General features: G+C 49.8%; 4 protein-coding genes across 5 annotated transcripts in view; 1 reads left to right on the plus strand and 3 right to left on the minus strand.

Annotated features, from left to right (window-relative positions):
• Positions 1-1,651, minus strand: part of LOC100769991 (sodium/glucose cotransporter 1) — a 38,888-nt gene extending 37,237 nt beyond the window's left edge. The window contains exon 1 of the mRNA XM_027394173.1: positions 1,517-1,651. Coding sequence (XP_027249974.1) covers positions 1,517-1,651 — 135 coding nt within the window. The remainder of the gene's footprint in view (positions 1-1,516) is intronic.
• Positions 1,652-5,906: 4,255 nt separating this feature from the next.
• Vpreb3 (V-set pre-B cell surrogate light chain 3) lies at positions 5,907-6,995 on the minus strand. 2 transcript variants are annotated; one of them, XM_035450908.1, is made up of 2 exons: positions 6,946-6,995; positions 5,907-6,189 (listed from the first exon to the last, which is right to left on the minus strand). In XM_035450908.1, the coding sequence occupies exons 1-2, from the start codon at positions 6,993-6,995 to the stop codon at positions 5,907-5,909; spliced, it is 333 nt and encodes a 110-aa protein (XP_035306799.1). The 2 variants fall into 2 exon arrangements, with proteins under 2 accessions (XP_035306799.1, XP_027249968.1); XM_027394167.2 differs by having other exon boundaries at positions 5,907-6,226; positions 6,944-6,995.
• A 4,650-nt stretch (positions 6,996-11,645) lies between these two features.
• Positions 11,646-12,847, plus strand: CUNH22orf15 (chromosome unknown C22orf15 homolog). Its single transcript, XM_035450539.1, has 5 exons — positions 11,646-11,670; positions 12,052-12,138; positions 12,228-12,353; positions 12,557-12,631; positions 12,705-12,847. The coding sequence occupies exons 1-5, from the start codon at positions 11,646-11,648 to the stop codon at positions 12,845-12,847; spliced, it is 456 nt and encodes a 151-aa protein (XP_035306430.1).
• Positions 12,848-13,800: 953 nt separating this feature from the next.
• On the minus strand, positions 13,801-18,930 carry Chchd10 (coiled-coil-helix-coiled-coil-helix domain containing 10). The gene is made up of 6 exons (XM_027394242.2): positions 18,817-18,930; positions 17,104-17,292; positions 15,441-15,568; positions 15,034-15,241; positions 14,061-14,208; positions 13,801-13,971 (listed from the first exon to the last, which is right to left on the minus strand). Exons 3-6 carry the CDS (start codon positions 15,479-15,481, stop codon positions 13,952-13,954), a joined length of 417 nt encoding a protein of 138 aa, XP_027250043.1. The 5' UTR covers positions 15,482-15,568; positions 17,104-17,292; positions 18,817-18,930; the 3' UTR covers positions 13,801-13,951.
• Positions 18,931-18,956: the final 26 nt, after the last annotated feature.

Consider the following 18,956-nt stretch of genomic DNA (forward strand, 5'->3'; position numbering starts at 1 on the left):
AGAGCTAGGAAAGAAAATACGCAGACATTAAATAAATCATCAATTAAATACAATTGGTAGTTTATTGCACCGATTGTTACCCCAGCACTCAGGAGGCTAAAGCATGAAGTTTGTGAGTTCAAGTCCAGCCTGGGCTACATAGCAAGATTGTGCTGAAACAGGAGGAGGAGAAGGAAGGAGAAATTCCTGATTTAGCAACTTGAAATTATTCTGAGCTTAAGACATACAAATTAAAATAATAAACAAGGGGCTGGAGAGATGGCTCAGAGGTTAAGAGCGCCGGCTGCTCTTCCAGAGGTCCTAAGTTCAATTCCCAGCAACCACATGGTGGCTCACAACCATCCGTTATGAGATCTGGTGCCCTCTTCTGGTGTGCAGATATACATGGAAGCAGAATGCTGTATGCATAATAAATAAATAAAATCTTTAAAAAATTAAAATAATAAACAAGCCAACACAGGCTGGGTATTGATGATACATGCCTTTAATCTCAGCACTGAGGTGGCAGAGGAAGGTGGATCTCTGAGTTTGAGGCCAGTTTGGTCTAAATAATGAGTTCCAGGACACCGGAGGCTACACAGAGAAACCCTGTCTTGAAACAAACAAACAAAAACAAAAACAAAACAAAACAAGGCAACATAGAAAGCTCCCAAGCAGACAGCCACATACAAGCTTACTCACCATCCACCATCCTAGATTTTGACCAGCCAGGAAGAAGTCTTTTATCGTCCCTCGACTATTTGACAGTACAGCCTGAAACAGAAATACTCTGGTGGAATAGCATTCGTAGAGAAGAGCTGGATGGTATGTGTTGGTCTTACTATTCTGGAGCGATAGGTTTACTGGTTCTCAAATCTGGCCAAGGGTAATCTGGGGTGCAGGAAGGATTCCTAATAAAAGCACTGGAGGAAGGACCCCAAACTAAGAATTCCGGGAACCTGGAAACAGACGGTCCATGGCCGGAGCCAGTGAGGACAGATAGTGTTTGTTATGTGTGTGCACTCGGGATTCCCCTCCCTGTTTGGAATAGACCCTGTGCTCTCATCCCTTGGTGTTGGTGGGGAATTAGTTCTAAGAGCCCTTGGGAATATGAAAATCCCAGGATTCTCAAGTCCATCACGTGACAGACAGCTCTAGGTTCACATCTGAGCTCCACTTCTTACTTCCGCTTCTTTACTTAACCTTTCGGAATCCCAGTTCAAGTCACAGTAGAGTCTGGTCTTGGTGTGCACAGAGAATTAGTTCCTAGACTCTTCCAGCTCAAATCTCTTTTATAAAAACTCACAAGAACTTTCAAAATAATACTAAGGCTTGGTGTTCTAGGCAGCAGGGGCAGGCAAATTTAGTTACTTGACAGGGTGGCGCGGCGGGGGGCGGTATAGCACACAGGAAGGGGTAATGGACAAAGTAGCTGATGCTTGGTTGGAAGGGTGGGCAGGGACCACCCCCTCTGGACCGCCGGGATGCTGGGTGTCTTCTGGAAGTGGTATACACCAACCCAGAGGTCACGTCATACCCACAGCCCGAAGAACAGGACCAATAGGAGGTACGAAGTCATCACCAGTGTGTCCATGGTGCTGTTGATGCTGAAGCCCACGGTGCTTTCATTCCCGGTGAAAGAGGAGCCGCGATATTTCTCCAGATGGTTCATGGCAGCGTTTCTGAGGCAGGCAAGCACTTGCAGCAAGAATGCTGTAACGGTTCTGGACCCAGTTCCAGCCCTGGTTCGCAAGGCATCCTGGGAAGAGCCACCGAGCATCCTTGGTGGTTTCCAGTAGGCTCTGCGGGGCCTGATTCTTCCCAAGCATAGACTTTCCTTTCTTTTATTCTTGGTCCGATTAAACACACACACACAAAGAGGAGGAGGGGGGAGGAGAGAGGGAGGAAAGGAGAGTCAGACAGACAGAGAGACAGACAGACAGACGGAGATAAGAGAGAGACAGACAGACAGACAGAGAGACAGAGACCCTTTTGGCTGCCAGGTCAATCCCACGACTGTCTCTCCATTAGCCACAAGCAGTCATCTTTGACTTAATTTGGGCGCAGGTGGGACTAACACAGAACAACTGAAGCAGTCCCTTTAATGGTATCTTTACAAGCTATATTGGATTCTGGGGAGAGACTGAAACTATAGCATCACTCCTTTTGTGTTTTGTTTGTTTGGTTTTTCGAGACAGGGTTTCTCTGTGTAGCTTTGGAGACTGTCCTGACACTCTCTCTGGAGACCAGGCTGGCCTCGAACTCACAGAGATCTGCCTGCCCCTGATTCCCAAGGGCTGGTACTAAAGGCATGCGCCACCAACGTCCGGCTCATCACTCCCATCTTAAAAAACAATGTTTTATTTTGATCTTGGTGGATTTTTTCATTAATTTTAAAAATTAAAATATCATATCAAAATGGTATCTACCTTAATTTCAGAGGTTTTCTTATCTTTTTTTTTTTTTTGGTACTTCCTTAAACTGTGTGCCAAGGCAATTTTTCAGCTCATTTTATGACAGTCACAGCTCTGGGTGGCAGGGTTGATCACAGGAATTTCTCAGTTTTGTGCAATTCAACTTTTTAAAAATTATTTATTTTCTCTGTATGAGTATTTTGCCTACACTTACGTCCTGTGTACCACGGGAATGCATTGTGCTCTCGAAGGCCAGGAGATGGTGCCAGATCCCCTAGAACTGAAATTACAGATGGTTGTGGGCCACTCTGTGAGAGCTGGGAATTAAGTCTAGGTTCTCTGGGCCTAATGTCCTTAACTACTGAGCTATCTCTCCAACCCTTGTAGATCAACTTTAAATTCTTTTTAAAGAAAAAAATCCTTTCTTCTTTCTTTGTGTGTGTGGGTAGGTACTGGGATGGAACCCAGGACCCTACCACAAACTATATGCCAAACTGATATGCCCAGCTTTATTTTTATTGGTACATTTCTTTGTTAAATGTTACTTTAGCCTTGATGGGAGAAGGGGGAAAGAGAATGGATAGGAAAGGAGGGTAGATCTGTGAGGAGCTGCAGAAGGAGTGAATAGGAACAAAACAAATGGTATGAAATTCAAAGAACTAATAGAAGTGGAGAAAAGCTTGCCTTAGTAAATCTCGTGATTTTCTGGTTCTCTGCATCAGATATGAATGGGATGATGGGTTTCTGGTTGGCTTTAAAAAGGCCCACCTTACCTTGTCATAGACCCAGGCTGTTTGATTATTGTGAGAACCAAGGGGATTAATATATGTAAAATGTGTAGAAAGGGTTCTGGCACCCAATAATAGCTATGTATTACACATTCATACAGTTGTTATTATTATTGATAAAGATTTACCGGGCAATATTGCTCCAGGAGATAGATTATTACTCTAAACCAGGAGCCAAATCAGTCCATACTACCTACGATAGAGGGAGGGAGGGACACCTGTGGGCTCTCTTCAAAGCATTGACTCTTCCCAAGAAAGGACACAGTCTGAATTTGCTTGGCTTCACCACTAGGTGGCACTGTCTACTCATAAATAAGCACAAAAAGACCAGGCTTGCCTTTTTATTTTTAACCAATTTATTTATTTGGATCTTGAGATAAGATCTCACAGTGTAGCTTTGGCTGACATGAAAATTGTCTATTTAGACTAGGATGTTCTTGAACTCACAAAGATCTGCCTGTCTCTGCCTACCTATTGCTGAGACAGCACCACCACACCCTGCCCCAAATTGCCTTTTGAGGACAAGTGGCAATCCTCCTGTCACAGTCTCCCAAGGACTTAGGGACCCCCAGACCCCGAAAACGCTCTGAATTGGCTGTTAAACATACCAGTGCACCACTGGTCATAATTTACTAACACTGATTGAGAAAGTAAGGCCCGGCAGTGCCACCCTCAATGAGGGAGTTTGGAGAGTAAGGACAGGTGAGATGATCAAACGGTGTTTTATCTGTCCCCAACCTTGTGTTAAATGTTGCCAGACTGAAAGATTCAAAGATCTGGAAACTCAAACTTCCCAACTCTCTCGGGAATTCATAGCCCACCAGGGCCTGGCACAGGACAAATGCTTGGTGCGGTCAGGGTTTCCTGGCTGGAGACAGGACACAGATCCGCAACCAAGGCGGCGACACAGCTCCCCATACAGACTTTGAACCGGGCATCCACACCCTGGGCCAGCGGAGCGACAGTGGGTCCGCTGGACTGGGATGGCATGGGGTGGGGCATCTGGATTGGGGTGAAGCTGCACCCCGCTGCCCGAGGGCCTGGCCTTCCTCTCCCCCTCCCCCTCCTCTCCCTCCCCTCCCCTCCCGTCCTTCCCATCCCCTCCCCTCTCTGCGCCAGTGGGCGCTTCCGGGACCACTCTAGGCTTCGCGCAGGTCTCAGCGTCTGTGCTCCTGCAGCTGAGCCAGGCTGCTGGTTGGCACGGTGTCGCCGTGTTCCCGCGGTGGGGAGAGTAGAGCGGAGGCCGCGTGGGACACAGTGCACAGGAGAAGACTGAGGTTGGTAAAGTCGAGTCTAGAGCCTCAGATAACTGCTGCACCTTCCCTGAGACTAGGATCAAGCTCCTTCTTTCAATGGTAACCCTGGCCTTGCCAGTTCTGTCGTCTCCAACCACCTAGCCACCCACCCTCCGCGCTGCCGCCGCCCACGTAAGACCTCAATGAGATGAAGGCGGTTTAAAGGTTGAAGGGACCAAAGATAATCAAGACTGTAAACTGGCCCCTCCTGGGACTCTGGATGCCCCCAAAGGCTGCATCTAGGTGCTCACCTCCAGAAATGAGGCGTTTGTTTGTTTGTTTGTTTGTTTGTTTGTTTGTTTGTTTGTTTGAGACCGGGTTTGGTTTCTTTCCTGGCTGTCCTGAAACTCACTATGTAGACCAGGCTGGCCTCAAACTCACAGACATCCGCCTGCCTTTGCCTCCCCAGTGCTGGGATTAAAGGTATGGATAAGACTTGGGGGATTTATGTGTGTTTGCTTTTGCTATCCTGGGGACTGAGCCCAGGGACATCTTTTATACCAGGCAAATATTCTATCACTGATCTGGAACCCCCAGCCCAGCAATTTTGTTCTGGTTCAAGACAAGGTCTCGATTTGTATCTATCCTTGGCTGTCCGGCGCTCCCTATGTAGACCAGGCTGGCCTTAAAGTCACAGAGACCCACCCGAGTTTTGGGATGAAAGCCATGTGCCACCACACTGGCTCAGGAATCTTTTTGAAGTCTCCAATCCCACTCAGTTCACCTTCTCACGGCAAGACTGGCCCTACAGTTAATTGTGCCACCACTAGGCCCATGACTCCTCAGATGCAGTTACCCACCTGTGGGAAAGCTTCCCCGGGGGAAACCAGGAGAACACACTGTCTTCAGGGGAGAGGGAGCTGCATGTTCTGTTACCTGCTTTCTGTGTCCCCATCCCTGGCCCTCAGGGCCCTTCAGAGAACACCTGCCGCTGGCCATCAAGGATCAGTGGAGACTTATCTGGAGGCTTGAGGGGAGCTGCAGGTGCTGCCCCTCCCCCAAGCCATCGGCATGAACCAACCCCATGGGGACCAGCCACCCAAGAACAATGAGCGTTGGGCCACAACCAGCCATGTGGAGCTGGTGGCAGGGTGGGTGCAAAGGTTAGTTCCTTTTTCTCTACCTTCAGTTCATGAGGTCACTGGCAGATCAGGCACCAAGCTAAACCCCTGGGGATAGGGGGCTATGTTCCCTCAGGGTCTCAGGTGTTTCCTCTTTTGACATCAATCTTCAGAATCCCAACTCCTATGTCTTCTGATTTGTCTTTTTTTTTTTTTTTTCTCTCACAGGATCTTGGGGTCATCATGACTGTGGCTGGATGTTGAACGTTATTGCAGAGGAAGGAAAACAAGATTCAGAGGAAAAAGAGAGGTCCAAGGTCAGGGCAGAAGTAGGGGACACACAGAAGACATTCATCCTGTACCCCAGACCTAGGGATCAAAGTTATAGGCAATGGAACAAAAGTAGTCGGCGTCGTCTTCCGGCTGCACAGGCCTGATGGTCAGCACACTGACATTGTGGGCCACATCCGTGGTAGCTGAGAACCTGTCAGGAATGTCATCGGGCCGATAGTGCTCTTCTTCTGAATGGTAGTAGAGAAGTTGGGGAGCACTCCCCGGGCGCTGCTGATACCAGGACACACCAAAGTCCCCAATGGTCGCATGCTGGGAGTTGATTGTGCAGCTGAGTTGAGCCACTTGGCCTGGGAAGACCAGTAGTGCATCAGGATGGGTCAGGGTTGGCTGGAAGACTGAAAGATACAGACCCACTGAGGGCTAGCCTGGGCCCCTTCCTTCCTGCTTTGCTATTTTATTAGACCCCCCCACAAGGAGACTCCCAAAATTTTCATGGCCCAGTGCCATAGGATTGGCCCTGGGTGGAGCATGGAGGGCCTGGTTTCATGAGAGTTACTCTGCTCTCTACAACTCCATTTTCCTCTGTGAATGAGGGCTTTGTAGAAGGTGATGCCTAAATTAGCATTATTGTCCTGTCTCCAAGAATCCATGTTCAGCTGAGAGCCTAGTATTCAAGCATGAAGCTGGAACCTTCTAGGTCCCCCAGGACCTACTCCCCTCTTCTCTGTAGGCCCTAGCCCCTCAATCTACCCTAACCCTGGCTACAGGCTAACTGCCCCCAGGAACCTCTCAGGATGTATAACCATCATCTTTAGTTTCAAGCTTCTGGACACATAGGATTACCTTACAGGGTCTATGGAGTAGGGGACTGTCCATATTAATTTCCCCTGTGAGAAACAAAGTGACCAGTTGTCATCTCTTCATAGACTCTGAAGGGTCAGAGTGTAAAGAGACCCACAAATGGGGAAACCAAGATTCACACAGGAAAGTGCCTTGCTTTCCATAGCTGCCTAGAGTCTGGTCTCCACCCCACTGACGCTACTGATTTGCTTCTTTGCATGGGTTTTCTTGAACTAGCGCCAACCCCCACCTCATTCCCAGAGGAGTCTCACCTGCCAAGAAGACTCCAGTCAGGAGGAGAGGCAGGCAACCAGGGCAGGCCATGGCCAGAGGCAGAAGGCTGTTCTGGAGTAGTTCTGTTCTGCTGTGCTCTGGGTGCTGTGGTACAGGAATGGGGAAGCCACTGGACCACAATAGAGCATGCAAATCAGCCCACCGATTGAAGAGGGGAGGGCGTGTCCAGGCCAGTGTCAGGTCCTGTCTTCCATATGTCCTGACAACACAGCCAGCAGCAGGAGATCACAAGCTCAGCAGCCTTCACATCGTCCAGTTCCAAGAAGCTGGAATTCCCCAGGGAGCCCCACATACTCTTTTCTAGTCATTAACAGTGTCTTACCCACTAGAGCAGTGGTTCTCAACCTGTGGGCCCTCACCCTTTCACAGAGGTCACCTAATACCATCAGAAAACAGATATTTATATTACAATTCATAACAGCCCCAAAATTATAGTTATGAAGTAACAGCAAAAATAATTGTATGGTTGGGGGTCACCATTAAAGGGTCACAGCATTGGGAAGGGTGAGGACCACTGCTCTCTAGAATGTCCTCAAAAAGGTTCAGGTGTCCCCAGCTTGACACTGTTGGGGGTAAAGGCCTAGTGGGATGTCTTTACATCAAGAAGACTATGGCCTTAGTGGGCATATTCTTCTCTCTTGCTACATGGCCCGCTATGACTCTGCTCTACCCCATGCTCTCTGCCATGGTGCTGCCATGACTCAGTGCACGACAGGCCCAGAATCAATGGTAGCGTGGACTGGAACTCCAAACCTATGAGCTAGAACTAACCTTTCCTCTATGAGTTGATTATCTCAGTTGTTACAGTGATGGGAAACGAATACAGTCTCCCAAGAAACAGTCATTCTGGTTTTTACCATGTTAGATTAATTCTGTTTGCTGTAGAAATTCTACTCTAAGTAGAACATGTGTGTATCTATCTATCTATGTACATATGTATTGCTTCTTTTGTCCAACTTTAAGAGTCAACCATATGGGCAGGACACAATGGTGCCTACCTTTAGTTAGGCCAGTCACCTGACTCTGAAATAGGGGGGAGGAGGAGAAGGAGGAGGAGGAGAGCAGCCTTCCCTCCCAGAGTCTGTCTCTAGTTGCCACCGTCTCCACACTTAAAGCATCTAAGTTATGTTCTGTAGGACATAAGTCCTTGAAAAGTAGTAAGTGAGTAAGCTTTGGAAACAGCGCTTGCTTCCACAGCGCTGTTCTGAGGACTGAGATGGCTTTAAAGTGCTGTATACGACATTTAAGATGGGCACAGCGGGGGCTGGAGAGATGGCTCAGTGGTTAAGAGCACTGGCTGCTCTTTCAGAGGACCTGGGTTCAATTCCCAGCACCCACATGGCAGCTCACAACTGTCTGTTACTTCAGTTTCAGGGGATCTGACACCTTCACACCAATACACATAAAAAAAAGTTAAATAAATCATTAAAAAAAAAAAAAGATGGGCACAGTGGCACCCACCTCTAATCCTAGGACCTAGTAGGCTGAAGCAAAAAGAACTCTGAAGGAGGAAGTAAAAGAAATAAACTCATGTTTGTATCTTTCTTTTTCTAAGGGATTTACCAATAAACTTACTTCAAAAATACTAAGTGACACCAAGGTAAAATGTAGCTCAAGGAGCATGCCGCTGCCAGGCAGTTTAGAGAAGACGACTCTGGATGACAATGCCAACCAAACCCTGTGCGTGCCTCTGTCAGAAAGAGCATCATTCTGCCAGCCAGGCGGGATGATCCTAGTTAACAGCTGCCCAGGCAATGCAGCTGTGGTCTGTCTCATGATAACTCTGGCAATAATTTTACATTGGAAATCTCCCCATTTGTCAAACAATCAAACCTTAGGATTTCTGCTCTGCAAAAGATGTTTAATTGTTCAAAGTATAACTCGGGGCCATGAAACTATAGAGGTAGAAAGGGATTTCCGTTCAAGGCTAGTTTCAGTTTGTGCATTAGCAGGAACCAAAATCGTGCACTATTACTAGAGAGTTTTCCCACCATTTATTTCTAAGTGGTGGAGTGATTTCTCACTGGGAAGGCATATTAATTCTGGAACATCATGAATCAAGACCATCTGGGCTACATTCAAAACCTGTCTCCTGTAACAGTAACAACAAAAAAGTACTGCGAAAGCCACAGTAACCACAAAGTCACAACAAGCCTGCGGGTCCTGGTGTCTATTTCCCTTTTACAAATGAAAATCATGAGGCTAACAAAAGAAGAGAGTTTATCTAGGGGCACCGTGGGTCAGTGGTGAGCTAGATGGAGGACCCAGTTTTCATCCAACTTACCCGTCCAGAAACATGCCTGCAGAAGGCAGAACAAACAGCCTAACCATGGGGCTACCCTTCTGACACTAGGCTTGGAGGGTTCTAGTGGAGACAATACAGAACACCAGAGCAATGTGAGAGAATGAAAAAGAATGAGGAATAGAGTAAAAAATCAGTTAAAGGATGACCACAGAGATGGAAAACAAAACACTGAAATGTGAGAACGTAGAACACAGGAGACAGGGAGGAAGAAAATGAGAGACAGGCAAATGCAGGACTGCGAGGGAAAGCCAGAGTTGCCTGGGAGAACTGGGATTACAGCTCAGCGGTGGAGCACTTATTATTTGTGAGTCTCTGGATACGAAAGAAGTTGGGGGTAGGGGGGAGTAGCAGGGGCAGTAACTTGTAGTGAGGAATAAAAAGCAGGTATTTCTGGCCTGCTATAGATCTAGGAGGCCCAGAGCCAAAAGAGACAGAAAGCAAGACAATGCAAAACAAATACAAATCAGAAAACACATTCACCAGATGACCCTGCAGTTCTCCTGTGGTATTCACTGGGCTAGAGAAATGAGAACTGCTCCCACAAGAACTTGCAGACAAAAGTTTTTATTCATCATCTCCCCAAACTCCAAAACAATGGCAGGTGAACGAGTGAGTCAATTCCCGGACACACAAACGACTCAGCACTCCTCAGCAATTAAGAGGGAAACAGCTACTGACACCCACAGCCTGGATCTTGTTGAGTGAAGATACTGTAGACCCTATACTCTGAGCCCACTTATGAGACAGCCTGGATAAGATCCCTAAGGAAACGGCTATGGATGCCAGGGACTAGAGCTGATTATACAAACACCAACAACAGACAGAGAGCCTCTAAAGATGGAGGGGGCTTGGGAAACTAAGATAACATTGCAGGAGGGTTACAGCCTGCAGTAGCACATTAGGAGCCAACCAAGGAGGCTTGAAGCAAGAGGAAATATTTAAAGTTGAAATGAATTACATAGGTATTTTGAAACTAACCCTTGGCTACAAGGATCAATAACAAAGGTGGCCAGAGTCCAAGACTAAACACACAGTTGCTGGGTGGATGGCATTGCAGGCATGTTTCTGTGTAAGGTTGTGGTGGCCTTTGTGCAAGTTGTGGTTGTGGCAGTCTTTTGTGGTTAATTCTTGTCATTAGACATACATGCATAAAATTCCCAACTGTACTTATCCAGCTTTAGTTATTTGGAGGAGGATGGAAGCTAAGGACTATTCTTCCTTCCTTCCTTCCTTCCTTCCTTCCTTCCTTCCTTCCTTCCTCTCTCTCTCTCTCTCTCTCTCTCTCTCTCTCTCTCTCTCTCTCTCTCTTTCTTTCTCTCCCCCCCCTCCCCGTTTGTTTTCCAAGACAAGGTTTTTCTGTGTAGCTGTCCTGGAACGCGCCCTGTAGACCAGGCTGGCCTCGAACAGAGATCTGCCTGCCTCTACCTCCCAAGTGCTGGATCTAAAGACATGCACCACCACCTCCTGGCTCAAGGACTATTTTTATTCTCACAATTTCAAAGAGTCACAACCTATGGAAAGGGATGATGGGAACATTCTGTATCCTGGTTGTGGTAATCAGAGATTTGTCAAAGCGGCGCCAACAAGATGGCTCAGTAAGAAAAAGAGCTTGCCACCTAGCCTGACAACCTGAGTTCAGTCCCCGGAACCCACAGGGTGGAAGGAGAGTGCCGGCTCTCACAAGTTGTCCTCTGACCTCCACACATAATGCAACTGTGTACATACATACATACAAAAAACACATACACAAAATAAATAAAGTGTAAATATTTTTTCCTAATTTGAAAGCATTCCAAAGGGGGAACATACTTTATACCTCCATAAATGTGACTAACAGGAGAAGACAAAAGGAAACAAGAACAGAAGAAAATAATTGGAAGGCTGGGAGAGAGGAAAAGAAAGCCACACGGAAAGAGGTCATTAGTGAGGGAGGGTGCTCACATCTCTGCAGCCTGCACACTCTCTCTCCCTGCTAAGGGATGGGGTCTCTGAAACAGTACCTGGGCATCCTAGGGACCTCAATCTGGAGCCTCTACTAGGGGCCTGACCAGAGCTCCACCTGAAGGCCCGCCCCAGAAGGTCCAGTTACCAGGATACAGGGGATAAAGCATTTCCTGCCTAGATGTCTTGGCAGCTCCCACTGCCATGGAGACCATTGGGAGCTGAAGGAGCTGCTGACACCCAGAAAGCAGCAGAAGAAAGAGGAGGCCAGTGGTCGTGGACTAGCTGAGCAAGGGGGTGAGCAGGGGCCATACCCAAGCCAGGAGCCAAGCCCACCTACTCAGCACAGTTCCCAGGTGGGAGCTGTGGATGGAAGCCTCAGGAGGAGGGGGTTCAGAGAGCCATGATCTGTCTATCCTCTGCCTTCTGCAACCATGTTTATCACTGTGATGTTTGGAGGTAAGCAGGGTCCCCTGTTCACACAACATAGGGACCATATTCAGAGTTGTTCGTCCTAGAGACCTAGGAAGGAGAGATACAAGCTAGGAGGGAGCATGGGAATTTAAGAAAGCTGTTCCTATGAGGTGGCAAAGCAATGCCAGGACAAGGGGCAGGGCCAGAGTCTGGGAGGACTTCAGTTGTGGTTCCCAGTCCTCTACACAGCAAGAGATGGGTGGAAGGGTTTCCAATGCAGTTTGAGCAGCATTTGCCAAGGGTATTAGGCCTGAAGCACAGTACTAATGCCATAATTCTAATGTCATCTCTAGGCATGGGAGAGAAAGTTCTCCGAGTTGGGGGAGACAGTGACATTCTACCTACTCAGTTATGTCCCTCCCTTAGCTGGTTGTCAGGTGCTGGTGAACCCCTGGTGCAGCTTGGTGACCTTTATTATGCATCTGAAACAGAAGGCTCAGGTCCCCCCAGAAGGTGAGAAGACCTGGAGGACCTGGCGAGAAAGGCCTGAGGGTCCCATGCCGGGATGCATCCTACCCAGCTTATTTTCCATTTCTGTCCAGTAACCATTGCTCTTCTGGCTGAAGATGGGCAGCTGGTGAGGCTGGAAGAGGGGATTGCCCAGGCCCCCTCCATGGCCTGTTCCCTGCTACAGGAGCATGGGACCTATGTCCTGGTGCAGGTCATTAGTAAGTGGGGCCCAAGATTCTCCTTTGCAGCTGTGTTGGACTATAAGGGAGGGCCAGCAGGCCACAGACAAGCTAGGATCCCGTTCAGTCTCAACATTGGCTGGGTCCTATACCAATGCCTGTCCTGACCCCAAGCCTAGATCAGCTTTATATGGGGACCACCAAGCCAGCCTAGGGTCCTTTGCTCTTTCTATACTCTGCAGAAGGGAAAGATGGGACTCCCACTCGCTATGAGTCCCTACTGGACAACCTAGATGACCACTGTCCAGAGTTAGCTGGTAAGTATCAAGATAAGTGGAGGTAGGGCAAATCTACCCAGTTCCCAGCAACAGGATTTCCTGGGCCTTCCAGAGGAGCTGTGCTGGCTCTCCGGCCTTCCAGGCACAAGCAACAGTCAGAGAAGACGAACAGGCATTCGACGTGGCCACCACCGGGAACAAGGTCCCCCTTCAAGGTCTCGAAGGGTGGCCTCCCTCCCATATAGAAACCGCTAGCTGGAGCCAGAGCCAGGTACAGAAGAGGTACGGAAACCCAGGAAGATCCAAACAGGGAGCCCTTCCCGAGGGACATGGGTGATGAGGGGTACAGCCTTCACACACATACGCACCCAGAGCAGTACACATTAACTCCTGCTATCCTGCTGGAGTGTAAGCATCCTAAAGGCAGAGAGAGATGCTCTGAGTCTAGGAATCTGGTACCCGTTTCTCCAGCCTGGTACAGCGTAGGTGCTCAATGCACCATTGCTGACCGAACTCAGAGAAAATAGCAACAGCGTGTGACTAACCGCTCTGTGCTGGGGTCCCAAGGGCCCACTTCCTTTCCAGCAGGTCCTACGACCTGGCGCACCACAGCCAAGTAGCCCAGCTGGACTTGGATCCAAGGGGACTGGCCCTGACCTCTGCATTATGACCGACTGCAAACAGGCCCGTCCAGCCACACTCCTCTTTCAGAACCTGGCATTACTAAGAAGTTGCATCAGCAAGAAGAGAAAGGTCACAGACAGGATGTGAGACGCCCCCCTTCACCCCCACATGTGAGGGCAGGGAAAAGGATCCAAGGACAAAAACAAGAAGAGTGAGGGAGCAGATGTCCCCGTGGGGCAGAGACAGCAGGCTTCTCTTGAAGGGGCTAAGGCCCTTGGGTCATCTGCAAATGTCTCACCCCTCTCCCCAATTTAGAGATCCCCAGAGTAATCTGTCTTTAGCTATCCACATGCAGATTATAACGGGGATCCTCCCACCCCATCCCCAGAGGTTCAAGGACAGCCTAGGGTTACACAGCAATAGATATTCTCTCTCTCTCTCTCTCTCTCTCTCTCTCTCTCTCTCACACACACACACACACACACACACACACACACAGCATAGTACGCTAATGAGACATACATTCACCCATCCCCCCGACCCTCTCTCCCACCAGACAGGGAATCAGTGGGCACACAGAAGACTGTGGTCTAAAGTAAACTCTTTAATTGAACATTTATGTCTTTTGTTAATCCGTGGGGTGAGAATTACCCTCCTTACTCCAGTTCCAGGTACAATCTCATCTTGGTCAGGCTGTCGGTGAGGGGTTAGGGTAAGAGCAGGCCCATGGCCTCCTCAGGGCAGGGAGCTCAGACCTGTGGAGGGAATCACAAGACAAACCAGTGATGGGCAGGTACCGGAGGGTCTGCCAACCCCAACCCCACCAGTGTCACCCCCTGCTCACCATGATTGTATTTACACTGCTTCAGGGCCTCACTGAAGCCCTCGCATAGGGTTAGGTCACTCTGAGTGGTGGAGCAATCCAGGAACTGCTTGATCTCATAGGAGCAGGGCCCCATCTGTAGGGGGTGAGAGGCCTGACGGGCAGGGGCCTAGGGGAGAGTATAAGAGGCAAAACTGTCAGCTTAAGGTTGGTACCCAACATCAAATACCAAAGTTGGAAGCTTCCTGCCTCTCCCCATAACCCTAGCCCTGGTCCCCCAAGGATGGTTCAAGGCAGGCTGAGTGACCAGGATGAGATTGCCCTATTGCATCCCTGGCACAGGGTGAACCCAGCAGCCCCTCTATAGGTCACTCAACAGATAGGCAGGGGTTTTCTATCTGTTCATCTCAAAATGAACATGCTGGGGAAATGCAGGCGGGGAAGAGAAGGTTCTAGAAAAAGCTGTACACTACATGTGTACACAGAGTGACACAGCACCGTCCTGGCACAGCCACAGGGAATCTCATGACCCAGGACTCACACTGCAAACTAGTATCTGGATTTGGCTCAAGTCTGGTGGGAAATAGCAGAACCCTAGTGGGGCACAGGTCACCAGGAAACAGACGCCATGATGGCAGGTTGGGCTCTGGTGAGCACAAGGGCTAGGGAAATAAATACTGCATCTCTCCCTGCTCAGCTAGGGTTAGATGTCTTTGGACAAGTTTGCGCTCATCTGAGCTGGGGTTTTCTCCATCTTTCAAGGTCTAGTGGGTGTCAGTCTCCAGCAGTCAGACATTTTACCCGCAAACGAGAGTTGGGGCGAGCTTCCCAGGTAGGGACAGTTGGTTTAACATAGGTTAGGACCCTCTTTTGGTCACAGTCCTGGGCCCCGGGGCAACTCTGAACTGGGTCACCCCTCGCTGGACACTTAAGTGGTTCCTTTTGTCTCCTCGAGAGAATCCTGCCTCCGTTTCTCTTAAGTCCTCTCGCTCACCTGCTGGACGGCAGGCTGGGCAGGCTCCGAGCTTCCCCCACTGAAGGCGCTGGTCAGGGCATTACCCATGACATGCCCAACAGCAGAACCCACAGCTACGCCAGCAGCGGTGGACGCCATCTGAGCCATAAGGCCCGGCTGGCCCGAAGCGGCAGGTGCCGGGGCAGCCGCTGAGGGTGGTGGGTGCGCAGGAGGGTGGGCTGGGCGGCTGCGGGAAGCAAGGGGAGGCAAGGTTAAAGCTCCGGAGAACAAGCCCCTCTGCTCCGGGGACCGGTCCTCCCCCAAGCCAACATGGCGCAGCAGCCTCCAAGGTCATTCTGCGGACGCCCTTGGGAGAGTCCCCACGCTTCCCTCGCCCCTCCCCACGGAGGTCCCTGTCCCCCGCCCACACACACACACACACACACCTGGCCGGCCTGGCAGCCGCGCTGCGGCTTCCCCGAGGCATGACACTGGTAGGACCAAGGAGGATCACAGCAAGAAGCGTGGACCGTAGCAGCAGCTCAGTGCGAGCAACAAACGCTGCAGCGTGCGGCTAGTCAGGTGAAAAGGGTGGGATCTGAGGCGGGGCCTCTGGGACACACCCACAGATGGGGGGGGCAAACCGCCCCTGGCCAGTAACCTTCTGGATTAGGGCGCTGAGCCATCCCAGTGCGGGGCGGAGCTTTGAGGGTCAAGAAGACCCCGGTCAGTGTTGTAAACCCCTAGGCTTAAGCAAGCAGGTGCAGAGTGCGCCTTGTTAGGACCGTCGCAGAACCCAAGGGGTTTGTCACGAGTCCCGGAGGAAGAAAAGACACACGTAGGCCATCAGCGGGACAGGGAACAGAGATTCCAGGCCGGGATTTGCTCCCTGACTCCTGTCACAAGATAGGGTTTGACAATAGCTTTTCCAGGATCACCATAGGACTGGATGGAGCCTGAAGGTCTTTAGTGGTGCGTTATCAGAATCCGAGCTAGGAGGTGTCTCGATCCTTCCTTGACTCTCACATTGCGCTGGCATCCTTGAGCTATGCCTGTCCTAGGTGGCCCTAACCCTGAGACCACACTACCACCGGCCCCTTAACCCTGAGATCACCCTACCACAGTCATCCTCGAACACAGCGCCAGAAACTGGTAGTGTTTTTGAAACACACAAGCCATCCCGGAGGTGACCTGAATGCCTAGAAGTGTTTGCCAGCAGAGGTCAAACCTAGGGCTTGTCATTTTTAGCACCTTTGGCCTTTGTTTGAGAGCACTGGAGTCACGTCATAACCTCTGACAGAAAAAAAAAAAAGTTAAAAAACCTGGGTGGTGGTGGTGCACGCCTTTAATCCCAGTACTTGGGAGGCAGAGGCAGGTGGATCTCTGTGAGTTCCAGGCCAGCCTGGTCTACAGAGAAATTCCAGGACAGCCAGAGCTACACAGAGAGATCCTGTCTTGGAAAAAAAAAATAGTAGCAGTAGTAGTAATGATAAATAGTGAAGTAACCTCTGGCCAGAGTAGGGTGGCACAGAGGGGCCATGACTTCTTTCCCCTCTTCTGTCACTGTTTACTGTAACAGCAGAAATCACACCTAGCACCAAATATTCAATAGAGCAAAAGTCTCAGGACCAGGGGGTCAAAACTATTCAGGACCATACACTGGATATGAAGGCCATGACCATTCCCGGGTCCCTAACTTACTTTCTTCTTTCCTCCCTCCCTCCCTCTTTCTTTCTTCTTTCTTTCTTTCTTTCTTTCTTTTCTTTCTTTCTCTCCAAGACAGGGTTTCTCTGTGTAACAGCCCTGGTTGTCCTGAAACTTGATTTGTAGACCAGGCTAGCCTCGAACTCACTGAGATCCCCCTGCCTCTGATTCCCAAGTGCTGATTACAGGCACGAGTCACCACTGCTTGGCCCAAACCTTGTTTCTTTCAGCAGCCTCTGTAGCCAGCTCTCTTCTACCAGGACTTCTGAAAGGGAGTCCTTACCTATTTGCAGGGTTTATTTCCCAGTGAGGCAAGCAGGTAAAACATGAACCACTCTTTCCCTCCCCCCAAAATGCCAGGCTTTGCTCCAAACCCACTGGCTTATAGGTCTGGTCTCTGCTTACCTGGGATGCAGTGGTAACATCCTTCCAGGTTCATCTTCTGCAGGCGTCTGTGGCTAGCCCACCTGTATAAATGCACATATCTGCTTTCCAGATCCTGCACTGGTGTGGTAATGCCTTAGCCGCTGGCTGGTAAGTTGCTGGTTTCTCAACTTACATGCATTCCTGGCAATGCTGAAGGCTGCTTATGTGCTGCACAAATGAAATGTTTTAGGGTTGGGGGGATTGTTTTGTTTTGTTGAGACAAGGTCCTTCTATGTAGCCAGACTGTCCTGGAATTCACTGTGTAGACCACACTGAACTCAAACTCACGGAGATCCACCTGCCTCTGTCTCCCAGGTGTTGGGATTAAAGATATACATCATCATGCCCAGGCTAGCCTGGAACTCACAGAGATCTGCCTGCTGGGAGTGCTGGGATTAAGGGTGTGCACCACCACTGCCTGGCAAAGGTGAGGCTTTTTAAAAGATCACAGATGGCCAAGTAAAACCGACTGCTCTATGGCCTCCACCTTGCAGCAGCTCAGGGCCCAGTCTGCCTGCCTGTCTGAATCTTAGCTTTGCAGGTCTGCCATTGCATCGGAGAGTCCCCTTGTCATCAAAGAGGGTACACAGCACAGTTGCAGGATGGGATATTTGTACACTGTGTGAAAGTGTATTGCTGTGGTTTGTGTCATGAAAAGTTGAACGGCCAATAACAAGGCAGGAGGTGCATCAGGGATTTCCGGGGAGAGAGAGGAAGAGGAGTAGGAATCTAGGCACACAGGAGACTCCAGGAGACAAGGAGAGGAAACAGGAGGAGCAAAACAGAAAAGGGGTTACGCCATGTGGTAGAATGTAGATCCATATAAACGGGCTAATTTAAACTGTAAGAGCTAGTTAGGAACAGCCTGAGCTATAGGTGGAGTTTTCATAATTAGTAAGTATCAGTGTAGTTATTTGTGAGCTGGTGGCCTAAGGGAAAGCCCACCTACACAGATGGGCACCCCCTGCAGAGATGAGAGTGGATGAACTTTTCTGGCATGTGCACTTCACTCTCTCACCTTTGATTCTCTCCTTCACCTCTCAGATGGCTGAGTCAGGAAAAGGCTAGGGTCTGAACAACCTGGGCCTCCAGTGCCCGACTCAGACCTCCGCCTCTGCTCCTCTCCTCCCAGCCATCTGACCTGCTTGTCCGCTAGCACAGAAGTCTGGTCTCTCCCTCCAAGATTCTCCGGAACTGTCTCTGGCCCGATAGTGTGTGTGTGTTTGTGTGTGTGTGTGTGTGTGTGTGTGTGTGTGTGTGTGTGTGTGTGTGTGTATCAGTGTGTGCCTAGTATCCTTGGAGGTCAGAAGAAGACATCAGATCCTAGGATAGCCACCATGTGGGTGCTAAGAATGGGACCTAGTTCTCTGCAAGAGCAACAAGTACTCTTAACTGCTAATCCATCTTTCCAGACGTGTCTCTGGTTTGTTTTGAGGCGAGGGGCTGGCCAACTTCTGCCATACGCCTCAGTTTCCCCAGAGGTCATATTTCAATAGCCGGTTCATTTCGTGAGCTATTGTGCCACCCTTCCTAGTGGACTGGCTAGGGCTGTGAAGATGAGGGCATTTGACCACCTGTCACAGGCTAAAAGAAGTCAGACAGAGGTCAAGCCACCAGGGAGTCCTGGCAGAGGATGAGACTTCTGAAAGTGGGCTTGGATAGGAGGAAGAATCATCTCTCCCCAGCACTCACTCCGTCTGAGGGGTCCAGCCCCTGAAGGCACTCCTCCTTAACCCAGGCTGGGGTTGCAGGCCGGCTGAGTTTAGAACAAAAGGCAGGGGAAGGCGGGGCGGTGTGGGGGGGGTGCGGTCCGGGCGCCGGTGGGGGCGGGG

Source organism: Cricetulus griseus (assembly GCF_003668045.3).
Source record: "Cricetulus griseus strain 17A/GY chromosome 1 unlocalized genomic scaffold, alternate assembly CriGri-PICRH-1.0 chr1_0, whole genome shotgun sequence".
NCBI classification, from domain to species: domain Eukaryota; kingdom Metazoa; phylum Chordata; class Mammalia; order Rodentia; family Cricetidae; genus Cricetulus; species Cricetulus griseus.

What these genes read in the sequence shown, in the direction of transcription:
- Vpreb3 (XM_027394167.2), bottom strand. Translation starts at nt 6,995, where the DNA reads ATGGCCTGCCCTGGTTGCCTGCCTCTCCTCCTGACTGGAGTCTTCTTG. An exon ending in GACTGGAGTCTTCTTGGCAG is followed by an intron (nt 6,227 to 6,943) that starts GTGAGACTCCTC and finishes TGTATCTTTCAG; the next exon opens with TCTTCCAGCCAACCCTGACC.
- CUNH22orf15 (XM_035450539.1), top strand. Translation starts at nt 11,646, where the DNA reads ATGTTTATCACTGTGATGTTTGGAG. An exon ending in TATCACTGTGATGTTTGGAG is followed by an intron (nt 11,671 to 12,051) that starts GTAAGCAGGGTC and finishes TCCCTCCCTTAG; the next exon opens with CTGGTTGTCAGGTGCTGGTG. An exon ending in CCACTGTCCAGAGTTAGCTG is followed by an intron (nt 12,632 to 12,704) that starts GTAAGTATCAAG and finishes TGGGCCTTCCAG; the next exon opens with AGGAGCTGTGCTGGCTCTCC.
- Chchd10 (XM_027394242.2), bottom strand. Translation starts at nt 15,481, where the DNA reads ATGCCTCGGGGAAGCCGCAGCGCGGCTGCCAGGCCGGCCAG. An exon ending in GCGGCTGCCAGGCCGGCCAG is followed by an intron (nt 15,242 to 15,440) that starts GTGTGTGTGTGT and finishes TGCTTCCCGCAG; the next exon opens with CCGCCCAGCCCACCCTCCTG. An exon ending in GCAGTGTAAATACAATCATG is followed by an intron (nt 13,972 to 14,060) that starts GTGAGCAGGGGG and finishes TTCCCTCCACAG; the next exon opens with GTCTGAGCTCCCTGCCCTGA.